At 43.1% G+C, this 22,055-nt stretch overlaps 1 protein-coding gene across 4 annotated transcripts; it reads left to right on the plus strand.

Moving 5' to 3' along the window:
- Positions 1-138: 138 nt before the first annotated feature.
- Positions 139-15,651, plus strand: LDAF1 (lipid droplet assembly factor 1). 4 transcript variants are annotated; one of them, XM_055341233.1, is made up of 6 exons: positions 139-292; positions 629-709; positions 2,967-3,167; positions 8,818-8,986; positions 10,634-10,772; positions 13,876-15,651. In XM_055341233.1, the coding sequence occupies exons 3-6, from the start codon at positions 3,072-3,074 to the stop codon at positions 13,955-13,957; spliced, it is 486 nt and encodes a 161-aa protein (XP_055197208.1). In that variant the 5' UTR covers positions 139-292; positions 629-709; positions 2,967-3,071; the 3' UTR covers positions 13,958-15,651. The 4 variants fall into 4 exon arrangements, with proteins under 4 accessions (XP_055197208.1, XP_055197206.1, XP_055197204.1 ...); XM_055341231.1 differs by having other exon boundaries at positions 629-678; XM_055341229.1 differs by having other exon boundaries at positions 629-669.
- The last annotated feature ends 6,404 nt before the right edge of the window (positions 15,652-22,055 follow it).

Genomic DNA, 22,055 nt, shown 5'->3' on the forward strand with positions numbered 1-22,055 from the left:
CGAGCCCTGAGGGGCGGGGGGAGGGGCGGGGCGAGAGCGGCCGAAGGGTGAGAGCGTCGGAGGGGGCGGGGTCCGGGCGGTGGAGGGGGCGGGGCGAGGGACGTGAGGGGGCGGGGCGAGGGCGGAGGACGGCGGCGGCCTCGGTAGGGCAGGAAACAGGCGCCAGCTCCCGCCTGTGCGCGCTAGAGTTCCTCCCTCTAACGTCTCTCCCTGCTCCTCTTCCTCCTCCCCCCACCCTGCTTCTGTGCCTCCGCCTGCAGACCCTGGCTGGACAGCGCGGCCGCCAGGACCGGTGAGACTGGCATCTCGGATGCTAGGGTGCAACGTGCCCGGGCTGGCTAGGTCACCTCGCGGGGAGGGGCATACGAAGCGGCTCAGGGGCATGGGTTGAGAGGGTCTCCTGCGCTGTCCGCAGTTTAGTGAAAAGGAATGTCTCACCCCTCGGAGCCCCCAAGACGGGCTGGGAACACACGCACTTCTTCACACCCACCACTAGATTTGGTAAAAGGGTTGCCAGCGCCATCCCACCCCACCCCCCGAGACCTTGTCCCTTCTTGGGAAACCTGGCGGGGGAGTCTCCAAACCCTCTCCCCGAGATTCATGAATATGGGTGCCCTCCTTCCCGCAGGTCTCTCTTCTCTACCGACACCGCAGAGAGGGGCTCTCCAGGTAACAAAGGTGGATTCTTCTCCCCCAAATTAATGACCGGGTACTCCACTCCCCCGTGAACCCCCCTTACTTAGCCTCTGTGCTCTCTCGAGTGCGGGCCCTCCCCCTCTGCACCTGCCTTCCTTTCTCTTCCCCTCTGCGCAAGGATCCCTAGAAGCTGGGCGCCTGCTCCACCTAGCGTCTTCGAAGTCTGACCCACTGTAAGCAGATGGGGAGGGGGCGGCCCGAGGCGCCCAGCTTTCCTTTCCCCCAACCGGAGATGCACCCCCTCTCCCTTCCAGTTGAAACGCTGGGGTTGGCCGTTAGCTCTGGGAGGGGCTGGAATGCAAGAGCCGCGGGGCGGATTGGCCAGTGGTCTTTTGGGTCAGCCTGGAGGGCCCGGGAGAAGGCAAGGAACTTGTGAGCTGCGCTGGGGATCCCAGGTTGCCCTCCGCTCCAGAGACTTCTCAGTGCCTGGGTTCCCTCTGTAGAGTGAGTGGCTGGGGATTGGAAGCCAGGTGGATGTATTTGATGGCTGTGGCCCATGACATTCTACCCATGCTCGTTACCATCGGACTCCCCAAACCGGTCTGGGTGGCCCTTGGGTTCCCTAGACCTCTGGAGACCGGTAATGGGAGCTGGGCTTGTTTCTGTCTGCTGCAGAGATGAGAGTAGGAGAGCTGAGTCCTGGGAACATCCCAAATACGAGATGTGTGCCAGTTGGATCTTCAAAGATCCAAAGGTTTCCGGTTTCACAAACGGAGCTGTAGGAAAGGCTCTCTAGCTGGAGTGACGAAAACGTGCTTTAAGTTGCATTTTAGACCCTCTAGGTATTGGTAAAGTAACTTTCTCCCCTTAACTCACATAATTACTGTGTGGTATAAGTCAATATGGTAAACAGGTGTCAGCATCACTTAGTTAATTTTGATCACTATAACAGAATCCTTGAGGCTCTTTTTTTTTTTTTTTTAAGATTTTATTTATTCATGAGAGACAGAGGCAGAGACACAGGCAGAGGGGGCAGAAGCAGGCTCCATGCAGGGAGCCTGGTATGGGACTCGATCCTGGAACTCCAGGATCACTTGCTTGGCTGAAGGCAGGTTCTCAACCTCTGAACCACCCAGGCATCCCTTTTTTTTCTTTTTACTATCAGTAGTAAGGAGGTCATTTATAAGGGTGAAATTGTGTCTAGCCCTACAGTTCTGGGAAATAAAAAATGAGAATGATATATTTGTTGATATTTAAAATCCAACAAGGGTTGAAAAAGATCTTAAACAAATTGGTTTTATAGTCACATGACTTAGGACAGTCCTGGAAATTAAAGGCTGTTGAGTCACAGTGTATAATTGTGGCCAGGTCTGCCCTTGAGACACCTCTCCTGTTAAGAGGACACTTAACAAGTCAACAGAGAATGATTTATGGTGCTATAAGGTTGGAAGCCAACCTGTTTAGTGTGGGTAGTCAATAAAGAAGTTGACCACCATCACTGTTAAAGGTTTTGGGTGGGGGGGAAGGCAGTGAGGGGCTTGAAATAGTGTATTCAGCTTTCTTGCTTCTATATTCTTTGTAGCAGTTTGTCAGACTGAAAAAATAAGCCCCCAGAGATAATACCATTAACATTTAGGTATTATATGATCTATATCCTTCTAGGTCTTTTATTTTACTATGGAATATAGACATAAAATACATATATTTATGTAACAATATAGGATATCTTAAAAATTTTTTTCACTTATGAATGTGTTTTCATGTCACTAACTAGACGTCCACATTATCATTTCAACAACTATGTAATACTACATTTTATGAACTTATTATTTAACCAATTTCCTACTGATACACAGCTTCTTTCCAGTGTTTTGCTGTTTATTATATATTACACATAGAATTGCACTGTACATCCTTTTTGTATGTTTTGATACACCTATTTGATTATTTCCTTCAGATTACTGAAAAATATATTGTTGAAGGTATGTGCACTTAAAAATTCTGATATTCAGAAAGGGACACAGAACATAAAGACTCCTAACTCTGGGGAAACAAACTAGGGGTGGTGGAAGGGGAGGAGGGCGGGGGGTGGGGGTGAATGGGTGACGGGCACTGAGGGGGACACTTGACGGGATGAGCACTGGGTGTTATTCTGTATGTTGGTAAATTGAACAATAAAAATTAATTTATTAAAAAAAAAAGAAATTCTGATATTGCCAAGCTACCCTTCACCTGCACACCTACCATCAATGTGTGAGGATAGTAGAAGCTTTTGTTGAACTAGCTAGGTGAATATTACTAATGGTTCAAGATTCTTTTTGTTTCACCAGTGACAGCAAGAGACTGGGTGACATGAGAGATTCAACTGTGCCCTGCCCGGGACAGCTTACTGGTAGAAGAATTGATCTCTAAAGAGACTGGGCATTGGTTTCAGGATGGCAAAAGAGGATCCTCCGAGTACCTCAAAGGACTTGCAGGAGCTGCAGAAGAAGCTGTCTTTGCTGGTAGAGTCCATCCAGAATAACTCAAAGGTCAGTTTACAATCAGACTGTGTAATGGAAAATCCCCAAATAACAGCAGCTTAAACACCATGAAAGTTATTCTCTCTGAAGTAGAAGAAATTTGGAGGTAGATCAGGAATCTCTGTAATTCACCACTTTGCCTTGTGTAAATTGTGATCTTCAAACTCATTGTCCAAGATGGCTGCTAAAGCATTAGCCATTATATTCACATTCCAGGCAATAAGAATGGAGGAGGAAGGGAAGAAAGTCTTAATGAGCCATGTCTAATTTAGTCTGCTCAACTGCTGAGCCACCCAGGCGTCCCCTACTTTAAGATTTGAGTCCAGTTTTCTCCGAGAAACCTAGTGTCCAATAGAAGTATGATATGAGCCACATAGATAATTTAAAAATTTTCTAGTAGCCACATTTAAAATGTAAAAAGTGGGTGACATTAATTTTAATAATGTATTTTATTTATATATCTAAATATTTTAATATGTAATCATAAAAAGTTATTAATGAAAATAGTATGAAGATGTTCTGCATTCTTTTTTGTAGTAAGTCTTCAAAATCCTAGTGTGTATTTTATTAACACTTAATAGAACATTTCCATTTGAATTAGCCACTTTTCAAGTGTTTAGTAGCCATTTGGTGGCAATGGGGCTTGAGATAGTATATTCTGCTTTCTTGAATTTTTTTCTTTCTTCTATAAGTCATTCAGCATTTTGTCAGGGAAAATAACAGCTCTCAGAGATAATATTAACATTTTGCTGTTTTCCCTCTAGACGTTTTTTCCTATACAATATACTCATAAAATACATATGTGTATGTAACAAAATGAACTGGTTTGTGATCTGTTTTTTGTATTAGACAGCACGGTTCCCCTTGGGTATATTTGAAGACACCACTTTGCAGTCTAGAGCAATATACTCTATAGAGATCTTTCCTGGACTCATCCCAAAATGCCTCTGGCCCTCTTTGTGAATTTAGCAAGCTATTTTTAAATTGGCCAAGCAGCTTTCTAGTCAACAGGCTGAGACTCTTGTTATTAAAAGTTAGCTTAGTAAGAAAGGCCCTCCTACTCATCCTACATGTGCATTTGGTTCTTATTATATGTGTTAGTTATGTTCTATGAAGTCACCTCAAACAACAAAATAGCAACTACTGAGCAATTTCTCCTAGGGGACCTATAAGATTAGATTCTGGCAAATTTCTAGTCACAACATTTTCATCAACTGATAAATATATAAACTGTTGTTTGTGCATTTATGCTTAAAGACAACTTATTTAGTATATGTTGTTGGTTCATTAATGTTAAACTCATGGCCAATAGCACTATAGCTCTTGCCTGAATGAAGCTTATCTAACACATTTTCTCTTAAGGTGGATCCCTACCCTTCTTACACTTAAGAACACTAGAGTGTACTTCTTGCATTTAATTTTTTAATTTTTTTTAAAGATTTATTTATTTATTCATGAGAGACACAGACTGAGAGAGGAAGGCAGAGACATAGGCAGAGGGAAAAGCAGGCTCCTCTGTCCTTAAGCCTGATGAACCCGATGCGGGACTCAATCCCAGATCCTGGGATCATGACCTGAGTTGAAGGCAGGGACCCAACTGCGGAGCCACCCAGGCGTCCCACTTCTTGCATTTTATTTTATTTTATTTATTTTTTTTTTAAATTTTTATTTATTTATGATAGTTACAGAGAGAGAGAGAGAGAGAGAGAGAGAGAGAGAGAGAGCAGAGACACAGGCAGAGGGAGAAGCAGGCTCCATGCACCGGGAGCCCGACGTGGGACTCGATCCCGGGTCTCCAGGATCGCGCCCTGGGCCAAAGGCAGGCGCCAAACCGCTGCGCCACCCAGGGATCCCACTTCTTGCATTTTAAATGGTGAAATTACCAATAAAAAAAAAATGAAATGTGAGGAAAAGTGGTACTAAATATACCTTGGAAGGACAGTTGTTTAAAGAGCTGAAATAAGAGCATTGCCTAGTTTGACCTCAGCTGGGAACATGTGTCAGGTGACTTAAATTTTTCTATGCTCTATACATATTCTCGAAAGCACCACAAATGTGAATTTTGGGGTCACAAATTTTGGTGAGTAGGTGAATTTGCAAATATAGAACCTGCAAATAATAGAGATTGATGGTAAATTGATTAACCCTGATTGCTTTCTATATGCCAAGCATGTGTTAGGCCTTTGGCATGTCTTATTTAATGTTCATGTCTACATTCTGAGGTAGACATTTCAAAGTATATGGAAACTTTGGACTTGCCATCATTACCAGTGATTTTAAATAATCCTGATGCCTCCATCCTTCTCTCTTCTGGTAGCAAGGGTCTTTTGCATTCTGATACCAGGGAATTGCCTTGTCTCCTGAATAGTTTCAGATGGAGCCTTTCTGTCCTTAAATACTGGCTGCATTACTTTGGAACCTACCATACTCTTGTGCATTTTAAAATAAATTGCCTTTGTCTGACCTTGGGTGGAGTTGCTTAGGACATTGAATCTCTATCACCCCTTCTCTAAAATAAGCAATGCCAGGCTCATTGGTTTGTTATGAGAATAATCTCAGAAGTGGCTCAAGAAGGCTATAGCACAGAGCCTGGCTCCTAATGGTGCTAGCCTGTCCCAGGCTGGTTGGTGTTCCTGAGTTCTTCAGCACAGCACCCTGCCTGTAAAACCCAGTTCAGATGACCTGTGCCTATTTCCAGGATAGGAATGGAAAATTGCAGTTCATGTTACTGAGTAATAAGCTGTCCCACTTTCCATCCTCCCATTGTATCCCTACCTGTTGCCATGAGAATGAGAAATTAATTGCTATGCTCTAATTCCCTGGATTTAAATAATGTTCCTCGTTATCTGCCTCTGAGCATTGAAGGGAGAAATAAATGAGGAAATACACTGAAATGATTTAAAACAGTGCTTGGCCCCTGAGTGTTTAATGAATGTCCTCTGTTATTAGGTGTGACTGAATCATATCCTCCCCTTCTGTGACAGACTGGCCTGAGCAGGGCCATCCTTCCTGTGGGAAGATAATTGCTGGACTTAACTACATCTTAAATGGTCTCTCTGCATATCTGAATGACTTTCTATTTTTTGATTGTAGGGCCCAGACTCAGAACAGGTTAAGAGAAAAATAGATTCCCTAGGGTCTGGAAGAAGTACAGTCTTGGTTTTCTCCTTTTGGATCCCATGCCATACTGTCCCCAAGTCCTATTGATTTTTCCTTTGTCATTCCACTTTTGTATTACCATCATTTCACCATCAGTGTCTCCTGCCTGACTTCCTGCAAATCCTCATAATTGCTTTTTGCACATAACTGCTGGGTTCATATTTCTTAAATTGGCCCTTTGATTATATCATAGTCCTGTTCAAGTGCCAGCAGTTTGCTTCCTGTTTTTTTCTAGATAAAGTTTAAACGAGTGCTTTACAAGGGAAATATTATGCAACCCTTGTATAGAATTTAAAATTTGCTAGTAGTCATATTAAAAAGCATTAAAGAGATGTGAAATTAATTTTAGTAATATATTTTATATAACCCAGTATATCTAAAATAATACAATTTCAACTTGTAATAATATAAAAAATTAGTGATTAGTTAGTTTACATGTTTTTTTTTTAAAGATTTTATTTATTTATTCATAGAGATGCAGAGAGAGAGAGAGAGAGAGAGAGAGAGGCAGAGACACAGGCAGAGGGAGAAGCAGGCTCCATGCAGAGAGCCCGACGTGGGACTCATTCAGGGTCTCCAGGATCACGCCCTGGGCTGCAGGCGGCACTAAACCGCTGGGCCACCGGGGCTGCCCAGTTTACATGTTTTAATACACTTAGTGCATGTCTCAATTCTGATACTAAGTTTCCACTGAAAGCACTTGATCTCTATTCAGATTTGATAAACTGTATGTTTGAAAAATTTATTAGTAATATACCTTATTTGAAATGTAATTAAAAATATTCCAGTGATTGCAACATATATCAGTTTTTAAATTCAAATTAAGAATGTAGTTCACCAGTCATACTAGACATTTCAGGTGTGCAGTGGCCATAGGGGCTACTGTGCTGAATGGTCTGTGTGTAAACTCCTAAGTCTGGCCTTCTAGCGTTCAAGCCTCATCTGCTCCCCTCTGCAGTTACTAGGTCTCTTAATTCAAAGGATCCTAGAGAATAGTTCAGACGATGCCTGGGTGGTTTTACTAAGAAAACACGTGGACTAGAGCTGGACAGCAATCAAGATAGCTCCAGGGACCAGCCCCACTCCTGTGACCCCTCTTCTCTCATCTTTAACTACCTTAACAGGAGAGTCTTACTGGGTTCTGATTATCAGAGCTTGGCATTCCTAGTATAGTCATCTCTGGCTAGAGAAGTTGAATAGCCAAGTCTGGTAGCTTTTCTCCAATAGGAGTAGCTAGAGTCAGTATAGCCAGTGGGCATTGTGGCATGTTTTGTGGCCTGACTGGAAGTGAACTTGGTCATGCCTAGAGATTCTCCTAAGGAGGCAACCCTGAAACCCTAGAACCAATGGCAGGTTTTCTTGAAATAGACAGCCCTTTCTGGTTAAGCAATATGAACCCTGCACTTTGATCACCATCATCTTGAACTACAAAACCCTCCTGTCTTCCTGCTTGTCCACAGATTCCCACCACTGGAGTCATGAGGAGGCACCTATTTTATCTAGCTGTTCCTATGATCACTGTAGCTTGATTTTCCTCTTCATTTCAGCTGCTGGCCTATAAGGCCTTAAGGAATGAGACCTGGGAAGGTTTTGATGAGGAAAAGTTCTGTATTGATGGAAACTTTAAAGGGAACTAACATGTCAGTAGTGAGGCAAGAGAGAATGGGGCTTAATGAGAGGGGGAAGCCCATCCTCCTGGAATTTCTAGGGCCAGCTCTGCATTAAAGCAGCCCTCCCCCACTGAGCCAGATCCAGAAACTCTTTTGCCTGATGAGTGAGGATAGCTTGTTGATTAACATAGCATAAGCTGACAGTAGTCCTGGAGCTATGGCCTGACTGTGGTATCCATGGTGACATAAAAGCATTTTTTCCTGACAAGGTGGCAGCAATTGCAAGCATTTGACATTTAGAGTGAAAAGATTCAGCTTCAAATGCCTAGATTTTGCCACTTGGAAACTGTGACTCTAGGGAAGTCCCATTGCCTCTCAGACTTTAATGCATGTCCAAGTCACCTGGGAATCTCATTAAAAACCAGCATCTGATTTAGCAGGTCTGGGGCAGGGCTTGAGCTACTGTAGTTCTAACAAGCTCCCGGGTGATGCCAAGTAGCTCAGACTTAACATCTCTGTGCCTCAGTGGCCTCAAGTATGAAACCTCAGTTGTGAAGTAGGAGATAAATTGTGTACATTACATCCATGCACACACATGCTGAGGGTCTCTTGAGGAGGTGTGTGTTAAGTTGTAGAGCCATGACCAGGTCTTTCCTCCTGTCAAAAACTTGAGGTTGGGTGGGACCTTCAAATTTGCCACCTGTCTACAGCTGCCTTACATTATTGTCAGGGTGACTCATGTCTTGGGAGGATTGTTAGTGTTGACTTGTTATGTTTCTTACAAGCCATCCAACTTGACAGCCTCTGGTTATACTGCAGCTCAAGTGGATCCATCAACCTGGCGTTTCGGATATGACATTCAATCCTGGCTGGTTCTTTTTTGCCTACAGGTGGTTGCCTTTATGAAGTCTCTGGTGGGTCAATACCTGGACAAGCATCCTTTTCTGGCCCTCAGTGTGCTGGTGTTTGTTGCCATGTCAGCCGTTCCTGTTGGGTTCTTCCTCCTCATCGTGGTGCTTACCTCCCTGGCTGCTTTCGTGGGGGTCATTTTACTGGAAGGTATCCTGCTCATCTTCACTCCCTTGGAAAATGATTCAGTTGGGAGCACAGTATTTATTGAGTACCTGCCACTCTTATCAAATGCACCTGTTCTTGAAAAGATCACAGTGACCAAGGCAGATTGTCAGAATAGTTAAAAGATGGACTTTGTGGAGTCCACATTAAAATCTCCACCAATGTGGTTTTGGACAAGTTATTTACCCTCTCTGAGCTGTAAGCTCCTCATATGTAAACTGGGGAAATAATAATACTGTCTCAAAAGGTTGTTGTAAGGATTGAAACTTAGAGCCCCATAAAATATGGGCACAGAGTGGCTTCTGCATGAATGGTAACAGAATCCAATTATTCCACAGCTCGTTATTGAACACCTGTTGCATGCCAGGTGCCTGGCTAAGTACTAGTGTTCCTCCTTCTCCACCTTTCCTCCTGAAGTCACACTGCCAACTATCACCTTCTCCCTTTGTTGCTAAGATAAAATTACTGAGAAGGCAGATCTGATTGGATTAGTTTACCTTTTTTTTTTTTAAAAAAGATTTTATTAATTCATGAGAGACACACAGAGGCAGAGACACAGGCAGAGAGAGAAGCAGGCTCCCTGTTGGAAGCCAGATGTGGGACTCGATCCCAGGACTCTGGGATCATGACCTGAGCCAGAGGCAGACACTCAAGCACTGAGCCATCCAGGCATCCCAGTTTACCTTTTCATATCAGATTACAAACTACAGGATGCTGGCCATAGAGCTGGTTGCCATTGGGTCAGGCAGTCAGCTCTGGTTTATCCTATGGCTTTCTAGAGCTAAGAGCACCCAGAGTTGCTTCCTTCCCCAGGGGATAGGCAAATCCCTATGGATAAGGCAATTTATCACTGAAGGAGTTGGTAGGCATCCTAGGCAGATGAGCAGAATACAGCTAGGCAGAGTAGCTGTTGAGTAAATATTGATGGAGATGGATGGATATAAGAATGGGTGGAGGAATGAATGAGTAATATAGCAAAAGTAAATTTAGAAGAAGGGAGCCACTTTTGGTGGTGTCATGCAAAGCTTTACAGAGGACAGGATTTAAAGACATGGAACAATTTCTGTTTCCTTTGGGGAAGGAAAGATTTTTCTAACATACACAGCCTTTAGAACAGAAGCCTGGAACTTGAGTGTGCATAAGTCTTGTTTTTTGAAAATGCAGACTTTTAGGCCTCATTCAGAGATTGTTAATGAGTAGTTCTGGAGTGGGGTCCAGAAATCAGTTTTCTCACAAGCCTTCCAGAGGCATCTGATTCTGATAACAGTGGTTGTCAGCCACACTTTGAAAAACACTGGCCCATGATTTTGTAAATCTTTGTAAAAAAAGCAGCATTTATATTCTCTGGTTTACTTCCTTTTAGGGTTTATCCCTGAAATTATATCACTGTAGCCAAAAGGATGGAGTTCTGAGCTATTTGACCCCTCCCAAGGCAAGAGGATGTTTGCCTTGCAGTGAGGCCCACTCGGGTGGTTAGATTACCTCCTTTTTAAGTGATGCTGGAAATTTGGATATTTATGGGAAATCTCACTTAAGAAATCTGAATTAAGTGTCACAAACACAGTGGCCTGGGGTCTGGCAGCTTTCAACTTGTTTTAGCTGAATGCTTCCTGTAACTATGCTCTCCTCTAGGACTGGTCATCTCTGTGGGCGGCCTCTCACTGCTGTGTGTCCTCTGTGGTTTGAGCTTTGTATCACTCGTCATGTCAGGGACAATCATAGTGTCCTACATTGTGGTCTCCAGCCTTGTCAACTACTGGTTTCCTTCCAGGTAAATACATGTTAATTCAGTAATTTAATTTTTACCATTTGGAGGATTTTCACTAATATTACCCTAATGCTAGTTGGATGTCTAGAAGTAAAATTGTGAGAGGCAGGTGTTCCTTATCGTTTCCCACACACATCAGGTATCAAATGAGAATTTACAATGGAGTTTCAAACAAAATTGCTGTCATCATCCACCACACCCAATTACTCATTTTGTTGTCATGGCAATGATGTTACATTTACACAGATTCAAAATACAATGTTTTTTGTGGGGAGGCAACAAGAATAATGAGCTACCATTCTACTCCACATGCACGCATCTCCAGATGATACAGGGGCCCATGAACCTGCTATTTACCAAGGTCTGTTTCCATCATCTTTGCTCTTCAGGGTGTGTCTCACCATACTGAGTGTGAATCCATACCGTTTGACGGTATGGATTTTGTTCTACAATATGGTTCCTAAATGCCAGCTACACTTTGGCTGGAGCCTCAGCTGAAGGAACAGTGATCTGTTTAAATGCTGGAGGGAAAACCAGCTGTGTCAGAATTACTTTAAGACCATGTGTTTGTCTATAATGAGCCGCCCTCCTAAGGGATTTTTAGAGATGATTTTTTTAAATGCTTGATTTTTATCTTTTTCTCTTTGTCGAATTTAGAATCTAAGTCTCAAGTGGAATGTGACTCCATTATGCTTCCTTTAGGCTCTTGCTTAATTGATGATAGTGGCTAAAACCCATCAAGTACTTGTTCTGTGCCAGGCACTCTGTTAATGCATTTTCCAGGCCTTTAGCTCATGTAATCCTCACAACCACCCTATGAGGCAGGTCCTAGCTCCATTCTGTGACAAGGGAAATGAAACCAAGTCCCAAAGCAAAATGTGGCAAAGAAAGGACGTACACGGAGGTCAGTGAACTCCAAAGTGTCTTAACCAAGGTACCAAATGACTCCAAAATAGGAGTCAGCAGATAATTTCTGTAAGGGGCCAGATGATAAATATTTTAGACTTTGTGGGCCATGTGATCTATATTGCAAATCCTCAACCCTGCTGCTGTAGCCAAAAAGCAACATAGATAATAAGAAAACAAGTGAGCATGGATGTGTTCCAATTATTTACAACAACAGACAGCAGGCTGGATTTGGCCCAAGGAATTTGCCAATCCTTGCTCTAAAAGAACCAATATCCTGAATTTTGTTTTTCTAGAGAGTAGCTCTTGAACTTCTTACCAAAATGTTATCCTGTTACTCGTGTTAGAAAGTAAAATGTGAAGTGCTTATAATTTAAAATAGGTCAGGGCTAGTTGTCATAGGATTGCCTAGTTGATATATGTGGAGTTACATTCAGCTTCTTATAAATTGTTTTGAACAATATGTCTTAAAGGAGCTAAAAGGAGAAATATTGGCCTAAATTTTGCTTATTAATTTTGCTTATTAAAACTGATGCTCCTAAGCCAAAATCTCTCCCTGCCTCTGAATCCTGCTCTGCTATCCCACAGAGACTAACAAAATCTGAATACCACCTATTTGTCAATGAAGATATTAAAAAGATGTCTAAGATTTGTCCTCGATCTCCTTATACTCCTTTCCTCCTCCCAACCAAAGCAGCTGGACCCATTGTTTTCACTAAGGCTGTGGTTCTGAAGCTTTTTGTTCTCTGGACCCATTTTATCTTCTTTTTTTCCTTCTTTCCCCCCCATTTTATCTTCTTAAAATTACTGAGTCTTCCCAAGTTTTTGATAGAAATAACATCTTTATGAAATGTAACTATAAAATCCAATACAAAATAAAATGAGTGGCATTGCTTTACATTTCACAGATATCTTTAATGTCTGCCTCAATAGATGTCAGCTGGGTTTTGAAGACCCAGGTCACAAATGTGTGGATGGCAAAGTATGTTATATTATTATGAAAATAGTTGTCACCTGAAAACCCTTGCACTCGTGAATTCTTAAACTCCAGAAATCTTGTTAAACAATCCAAAGCATAGGGGGAGAAAAGAGGAACTAAACACTTTATTCCATGATGCAAATGGGGTTTTGTCCTTAAAAGATAATGCAACTAAAACGAAAAAGAGAAAAGTAAATAAAACTGTAAGATATTCTGACTTATGAAAATTGACTAATTGCATGCTGTCGTCTATATACCGGGCACTGTGTGTCTTTTGGTGTTGCCATCCTCAGCCCTGTGGCCTCATGGCCACAAGAAAGCTGCTGTGGCTCTGGCTACACTCAGCTACATTCAAGGCAGATGAAGGGGGAAAAAAATGAGTTTTCCCTTACCACTTGAATCTGACCCTTTTTATCAAGTAAGTGAAATTTTTTCTGGGACCTCTCTCTATCCTCCGCTGGCTGACTTCCTTGGCTAGAATTGTGTCACTTGGCCACTCTAACTTGTCAGGGAGGCTGGAAGGTACAGTGCCCTGTTTTCTCAGCTCCCATATAAACCTGCAAGAAGGACCTTGGGAATGTTCATTGGTCAGCCAAACTCTGGTGTATGCCATAGTTTTACACAGTGGGGTGTCATTGTTGGCAAAGATAATTGAAATTAAAAGATAACCCACAGATCCAGTTAATATCAATAATGCTATGTACCTTCTTACATTCTTCAGAAACGCACCATCACAGACACTAAAAAAGACCAATATTTCTTCCTTTTTCCCCCCCACCTCCCTTTTTTTGAAGATATCATGAAACAGTTAATTGGAATCAGAAGATAAGGGTCTGAATCCCAGCTCTACCATTTTTTAGCTGTGTGATCTTGAAAAAGTTGCTTAACTTCTCAGCTCTCAGTTTTCCTTCACTGGTAAAATAGGGTCACTCCAACAATCACTGGATTGTGGTGAGGACATAGCAGACAGAGAAAATACATTATCAAAATTAGAATGGGGAAAGGGGCCATAATCCCTATTCCTAACTCAGTTATTTTAGCCTCTTGTGCCCTCAGTTTCCTCATCTGTAAAATAGTTGTGGCCTTAAATCTGATGTGGTTGCAAGAAGCAGCTAAAAATAAACCAACGAAGAATGTCATATATTCAGCTTTGTGCACTCTCAACATTAAAGCTCTTTAAAGAGGCCCTAGAGCTAACCATTTCTTCTTGTTACCAAACAGACTTTTGATACAACAAAACTCCAGTGGCAACTGTCAGCTGGCTATGAAGTCCGCAGACTTAGAGGGGCTCTACCAGGAATGACCAGCCCAGCGGAGCCAGAGCTTTTTCCAAGCACCTCTCGAAGGCTGTGGATCATACTCAGCCCTTGGGATTATGACTCAGAAGGGGGCGGGAGGTGGTTAAGCACTCCTCAGAAGCGTCCTCTAACTTCTTCATTTATGCATAGGATCCTTGGGGGGAGGGGGGCAATTTGGGGAGCTCATTGCGCTTGCATGAGTCCTGGGGTTCTGTTGGCTGGCCTTCCCTCACATGAGAATTAATTGAGAACTGCAGTGGCTCAGCAGTTCTTCCTGCCTTTCACTCCTCCTCCATGTGCAGACTTGACCTTGGCCCAGTTGTGAGCCCCTGCAGCCTGGTTGCTTGACCCTGGAGGCTCAGATCTTGTGTCCAAGCACCAACTTTGGGGGTAACTGTGGATTTCTTTTCTTTTTTTTCTTTCCTTCAGAAAGGAGAGGGGCTGTTTATTTTTCACTTATTTGAAGCAAAGTGGGGAAAAGTAATCCAAAACAGAGCAATCTCTTCTGCCTTATTAGCTTTTTATCAGAAAAACCAGCAATATTTGGCAATAATGCCCTCTCAGACAAGGTTAAAAAACAGAGTCCAAAGTTAACTTTAGCCAAGGGCACTTTTGAAAAAGTCTAAAGATACAGTTTCTATGTTGAGTACTGTTAAGTGCTGTTACTCTTAAAAATTTGCACTTGATAGTTTTTGTATTGTTTAGAGAACTTAGCTTAAGCCATTTCTATAAAAAGTCCAATGAAAATGCTAAAGGACTACACAAGCTTTTAAAATCCAGTAGGATTTCTACTTCAGTGGTCTGCGGCATTTTATTAAATATTTATTAGATGAGCTTTTTTTTTTCTTCACCCCCGAGACATCAGACCCACTGTTTCCTTCTCTGTTGATTTCATGGCAGATCCGAGGTAATAGGGCTGATGATAAGACACTCCACCTAAAGTGGCTTTAAAAAGGGGGGAAGGGAGCAGAAGAGGGGAGTTCATTTCACTCAATTAAAAAGCCAGGGTGTAGATTTTCAGGCACTGCTGGATCCAGAGACTCAAGTGGCATCTTGAGGCATCTCTCTCCCTTCATCCCTCAGCATTGCTTTCTTCGTGTGAGCTGTTTTTCCAGGCAGGTCCTGCATATGCGGAGGCCCCAGTAGCTCTGGCTTTATGTCAGTCCCATGGTTAGTACTCTGCATCTGCAGTGATGAGGAAGCTGCCTCACCCACCAGCACCTGCAGATGTTCTGACTTTGGCACTGATTGCACAGACTTGGGTCATGTGAACAACCCTGACCCAATCAGTGACCAGGAGGGTAGACTATGCTGATTGAACAGGGATGGGCCATAAGTAAATGCTTTAGTAACTAGGGGATGTTATAGGTCAACCCCATTGGTTTCACGTGGGGTGGGGTGCATACTCCCAAAGGAATATGAGAAGGAGAGGAAATATTTGAGCAGACAAAATAAAAGCCTGCTACTTGCATCAGTAGGACATAAAGGCTTTAATCTGGAAACTTCTAAGTCCCATGAAGGCCATGCCTGTCCCTAAAGGTGGCTTTACCTCTTAAAGAACAAGAACTGCCTGTTCCTGCCAGTCTATGGAGTATTAATACTTGGTATTTATTAAATATTTCTTTTCTTCATGTAAATGTTTGCTCTCATCTGTATATGCTACCTCCCAGCTGGGTAGTAATAAAAAAATGAAAAGGTCCCTGGCCTCTTGAAGTTTATTTTCTAACACAAGAATCACTTAAGAAGTCTATTAACTGTTGCTGTATAACAGTTTACCACAAACTATAGACTTAACATATGTTATGTCACATTTTCAGTGTGTGATGAGTCCTGGCTTAGTTGGGTTCTTTCAAGACTACAAGTGCCGTATTGCTGGGGCTGGGTTTTCATTTGAGGCTCAACTGGGGAGGGATTCACATCCAAGCCCACATGGTCATTGGTAGCATCCAGTTCCTTGTAGGCTTTGTGGCACCCCACATTTGGCAGCTTGCATCTTTAAAGCCACCGAGAGAGAAATTCTCTTAGCAAGGCAGACATTACTTTCTTATGTAGTATAATCATGTATATGTAATCCCATATATCTTGTCACTTCCACCATATTCTGTGGGTTAGAAGCAATCACAGGTCTTAGCCACACTTGAGAGGAGGGATCACACAAAGGCATGTATACTAGAGGTCAGAATCATGGGCTTCCCCTACCACGGTCTACCTGCTACAACAAGTAAACAAAATATTGGATTGTGATAAGCATATCAGAGAAAGTAAAAGGGCGATAAATAACCAGGGGAGGCCACTTTTGTCACAGCAAACAAGGATCTCTTCTCTGAACCAAAGATTGAGAAGTTACTGCCATGCCAAGAGCTGGGGGTGGGTATTCCAAGCAGGGAGCACAGGGACACAGAGACCCAAAGATTGGAAAAGAAATGATGTCATTGTGGCTGGGCCTGGTAAGCAATGAGTAGATGAAAAAGAGATGGGAGCCCATCATGCAGGGCCCCACAGAGTAAGAAATTTACACCAAAGAGCAAAGGGAAGACAATGCATTTTAGAGGGACATAATCAGACTTGGTTTTTAAAGATAACTCCGTGGCCAGTGGATCAGGAGATGAAGGCCAGTTAGGTCTGCAGAGGATGGTTGTGGCACCACACCGGGATGGGGGTGATGGAGATGTTCCTCATTTGGAGAGCTAGCAGCATTTGGTGATGGATGGCATGTGGGTGATGAAGGAAAGGGTAACATAGGATGGCACCTAAATTTTTTTAACTTGAGCCAATGTGTAGATAGACTATTTTCTGAAATGGATGGATGAATATTCAAAAGTCTTTGCCTGTGTTAAGTCAGATATGCCTTTTTAACACCAATAGGATGTGTGAAGTAGACAGTTGGCTTAGAGTGTAAGCCTGGGCTGGGGATACGAGATTTAGAAGTATTTTCCATGCTGAGAGCTTTACATAGCCATTTTATGGAATGCATTCCTAGAAGTAGCCAAGAGATGGTTTTAAAACATATTTTGGATTTCATAAACATCCTTGCTTCAAACCCTGCAACATGCAAGGTGCTTTCCCACTATACTTGGGTAAGACCCATCACAAGCTGCCCCTGCTGGCTTCTCATTTTTTTAATATCCATTAGCCTTGGGATTTTAGAAGTGAAACTAAGGTTTAGAAGCAGAACTGACTCACGAATTCTGCCAAGAAACATGGCACTTAAATCATGCCTTTGCAATTCAAATTATCACGTTGCCTGGAGCCCAAGGCCTTTGCTGATCAAACAAAGTAAAATAACGTACAGAACCCAGGAGAGCACTTGCCGCAGAATAAGCCTAGAAAGCATAGTTGTCAAAAAAATAAATAAATAAAATAAAGCATAGTTGTCAAAACGCACCACACACCGTCCTTTAAAACAGTGGAATGGAATGAGTAAAAGGCCTCTTGTTATACATGCCTGGTGGAATGTTAGGACTCACTGATTATTCAAAAGGTGACTTGCCTTTTAGGCATAGTTCAATGTGTGGCTCATTTGGAAAGGTAATTTATCCTTAGAGCATGGAAGCTGTGACTTCACACAGCTGGAACGTTAATTTATCTGCCTAGGTGTCTGCTTTTGCCATGTGTTGGGTGCTATCTTAAACCCTCTACAAACCAATACACATTTTTAGCCAGTCCTCACTCCCACCCATTTTAGAGATGAAGAAGCTGGAAGATTGAGAGGCTAAATTGTCAAGTGCACACAGAAACAAGAGAGATTCAAGCCTAGATTGCCTGACTGTCAAATCCACCCTTGTACCCAGCATGCGGTTCAATGTCAACTCCTCCACCTGCCTTTGAGGCCTTCTGAAATTTGGCCCTAATATATAATGCCCTAATATATGCCCTAATATATATACTGTCTGTAGCAGTACCCATAACCTTTGCTGCTGTGTCAAATAACTCCAGGGATGACCAGTTTCATAAAATGGAATGTGAATGGTTGGCTGCCCCAAGAGTTGTCCCCACAGAAGTACCATTTCAGAGCTCCTGCATGGCTCAGTCAGTTGAGCATCTGCCTTCAGCTCAGGTCATGATCCCGGGGTCCTGGGATTAAGCCTCATGTTGGGCTCCTTGCTCAGGGTGGGAGCCTGCTTCTCCCTCTGCCTCTGCCTGCGGCTCCCCCAGCTTGTACTCTTTCTGTCAGATGATAGATAGATAGATAGATAGATAGATAGATAGATAGATAGATAGATAATAGATAGATAGCTTTAAAGGAGAAGTACCATTTCAACTACTACCTATGTGTGGCTTCTGTTGTCTGCTCCGCATAGAACAGGAGATTCAGGGGTGTCTGGCTAACTCAGGAGAGCATGCCACTGTGGATCTCGGGGTTGTGAGTTTGAGTCCCACATTGGATGTAGGGACTACTTAAAAAATAATGAAGTCTTTAAAAAACAAAAGAACAGGAGATTTAGCCCAGAAGTTGCAACATTCTGGCAAAGGCATGACTAGGTGTGAGTTGTCACAAGAGGGTTGAGGATAAATTAGAGTACTTTCACGTAGGTTTTGCTGTGTTTCCTTGCGCAGGAGAGAAAAGGTGGAGCTAGAGAGAGGGGGTAAAGAGAGGATGTAGAATTCTCTTACCTATGCCATGGCAACCCCCAAAACACCATGTGCCTATGTGAATATACATGTTGGAGTGATTTATATAGGTATGCATGTGCGTGCATGCACACACACACATGCACACATATCCCGAGTGATTAGTAAGAGTTGTGACAATGAATTGAAGTTATTTTTTTTAAGATTTTAAAATTTATTCATGAGAGACAGAGAGAGAGAGATTGAGAAAGAGAGAGAGAGAGAGAGAGGCAGAGACACAGGCAGAGGGGGAAGCAGGCTCCACGCAAGGAGCCCAATGAGGGACTCGGTCCCGGGTCTCTAGGATCACGCCCTGGGCCGAAGGCAGGCGCTAAACCACCGAGCCACCCAGGGATCCCCTACTGAAGTTATTTTTTTGCCTTCCTGGGGAGAAGGTATGAGGATTACCTATAAACCGGGTATGCTTCTTGGGTATGTTGTTATGGTGGATGTTATCCATCAGGTGTGGCAGAAAAGTTGAAAATCAGTGATATTGGAGCATCCCCCTTCCAAACCTCCCATTTCAAAACATTTGTACCTTCTACAACCCAGCTCAAGGTTCATATGGGCCATGAAGTCATGTCTTGCTATGTGTACTCTCTTTATACTTACAGCCCTTATGGAAAAGTCATGGTGGCAAGTGACAACCTCTCTGTGCATTGACTTCCTCAATCATTCGGAGTCTTTGGGAGACTGAGGCAAGTGATCTCTAGATTAAAAGTGCTACAACACAGTGGAACAATTATACCCTTGCTCAACTGAATCGTCTCTTGTTTTGCTGCTGTTCTCTTATGTTTACTTATCCTTCATCCTACCCTCCCTACCTGCCCCCTTCTCCACCAGTGCTCTGGGGATGAAAACAATGTCTGCAGATTCACTCTGGGTAGCCTAGAACCTGATATATAGAAACCCCTGAACATTTTCCATTGACTAGAAAAAAACATGAAGTCCTGGATCTAGAGCCTGTATCTCGGGACATTTGGCAGCATGTAGAGGCATTATTTGATTGTCAGATTGTCATGACTGTATGTGTGTTTGGGAGAAGGGGTGCTGCTAGCATATGGTGGGCTGAGGCCAGGGATGCTGCTAACCATCCTACAATGCACATGACAGCCCCTTACAAAAAGAAACCTCTGGGACCAAATGTCAGTGCCAAGGTTGAAAAATCTTGATGTAGACAAACTATAATGAAGAGCGTTAGGCCAAGCAATAGCAGAGCTATTGGTCTGGGATGAGGCTGGAATCCACCAGGTCAGCCAGTTGTACTAAGGGCATCAGGGAAACACCTTCACATTTGTGAAATATGTCAGGTTTTCACATCTTTCATTCTCATTACCATTTTTGACCTTTCACAGCAGTTTTGCTGTGTTCCATCTTCCTACCAGACTCCTCTACTAGCAGAGGAGGAAACTGGGTCAATGGGTAAATCATTTGCCAAAGGTCTCAGAACTGGCTAGTGACACGCCATCATTGGCTGCCAGCTTGGGCTCTGTTTGTTCCTCTCTCACTACTTTTTTGTTAAAGCAGAAGTGACAAGGATGAGACATGGGGAAGGTGGACCACTTGGCAGTCGGGAATCGAGAGCCATTTAGGTTAGAAAGGGCACCCCTCGCTCCTGGCAGTGGGTGTCTTTTGATTTTCCAATACTTGGGAGGAGATTCAAGGCCCCATACACATGCTCTCGGAGACCTTATGCCCCTATATAGGTGCTGGAGCCTCAAGCTGCATTTGAAATCCTAAAAAAAACAAACAACAAAACCAAAACCAAAACCAAAAAGCAAAAACCAAAACAAAACCCCAGCTGGTGGAAATGGAACAGAAATGTTTCCTAAAGAAAGTGTTTAACTTTTGAGCCAGAAGAGGGAGCTCATGTCCAGCAATCTGAAGCAGGCTCAGCAAAGACTGGCACTGAGGACGGAAGAAACTTTAGATTCTTTTTTTTTTTAAGTTTAGATTCTTAAACTTAAATGCATCTGTACAAGGGGTCCTGCTAAAAGGCAGATTCTAAGTCCTTAGATCTGGAGCAGGACCAAAGCTTCTGCATTGCTTAGTAGCTCCCAGGTGAAGCCTTCCACAGATCACACAATCCTCTGCTTCTAAAGATGGCACACCTGAGGCCAGAGAGGGGCAAGTGCTTTACCCACAGACACTGTAAGCCCACAGTGCCAGGGCTCGAAGCCATGTTTCCTGTAGCCAGTGCTTGCTTCAGAGCATCTTCCTTGTTCCTCTGACCCTAAAGGAACTAAGGGGGGGGGCATCCATCCCTAGGTATGGAAGGAAAGAAACTACATGGTCTGCTCTGAAATGCTAAAAATGGATGCTGCCAGTTATTTTACCAGCAAAAGATCTGTGTGTTTGGGAATAAAAGAGAATTGCAATCTGGGATGACTAAGCTGTGGCTGAAGTGAAGGTAAATCCAGGGAACAAAGGAGAGGCATGCTTATTTATTTATTTATTTATTTATTTATTTATTTATTTATTTATATTTGTTCACTTAAAAAATTATTTTAGAGAGATAGCAAGGAGCAGGTGGGATGGGGCAGAGGGAGAAAAAGAAGCAGACTCCTCCCCGAGCAAGGACCCTAATGAGGGGCTGGATCCCAGGACCCTAGGATCATGACCCGAGCCAAAGGCAGATGCTTAACTGAGCCACCCCAGCACCCCTATTTACTTATTTTTTTAAAGATTTATTTTATATATAGAGAGAGTGCACACTCACAGGGGCAGAGGGAGAGAGAATCTCAAGCACTCTTCGTGTTGAGAGTGGAGTCTCAAGCACTCTTCGTGTTGAGAGTGGAGCCTCACAAGAGGCTCCATCTCAGGACCCTAAGATCATGGCGTGAACTGAAACCAAGAGTCCCTCGTTGAACTGACTGCTACCACCCAGGCACCCCAAGGCTTGCTTTTTTGAGAAAAGAAAGGGTAAGTTAAGAAGGCTGTTATGAACTGAAAGTCCATTAGAGGAAAGTGGGAGTTGAAAGTGTAGTTAGTAGCTTCTCATTGGCTGAGCTGTGGCAGGGTGGAGGGTGGGGAATGAGGAAAGCAGCTCTTCCTTGGGCTGGAGGAGTAGAGTGGTATCTATGTTCACAGTTAAGTCAGTCTCTTCCTCTTGGGTCTGCAATTGATTTGGAGTGGTAGGGCACAGATGTTCCCCCTGCCAAAACCTCCTGACTCCATTTTAGCCAGGTTTCCCATTACTAATTTTCACATAATCAAGCTTCTTTGTACTATATTTTTGGTCAAATCATCTTCCCTCCTGTCAGGACCAGTGGGAATTCAGAGATGAACAGCACAAGATTCTGGTCCTCTTGTGCCTTGAGGGAGCCAAAACAAAATAAATTTGTTAACAGAAGGTGATCTTATTTGTGGTTTATACAAATTTGGCTATTAATCTAAAAGAAATCTTACAAATAATTTGGTATGTTCTTATAGATGCAGATTATAGCCATAATCGTTCTCCAAAAAATAAAGCTTCTTTAATCCTGAATCATT

The sequence above is a fragment of the Nyctereutes procyonoides genome, unplaced genomic scaffold (genome assembly GCF_905146905.1).
Source record: "Nyctereutes procyonoides isolate TBG_1078 unplaced genomic scaffold, NYPRO_anot_genome, whole genome shotgun sequence".
Lineage (NCBI taxonomy): Eukaryota > Metazoa > Chordata > Mammalia > Carnivora > Canidae > Nyctereutes > Nyctereutes procyonoides.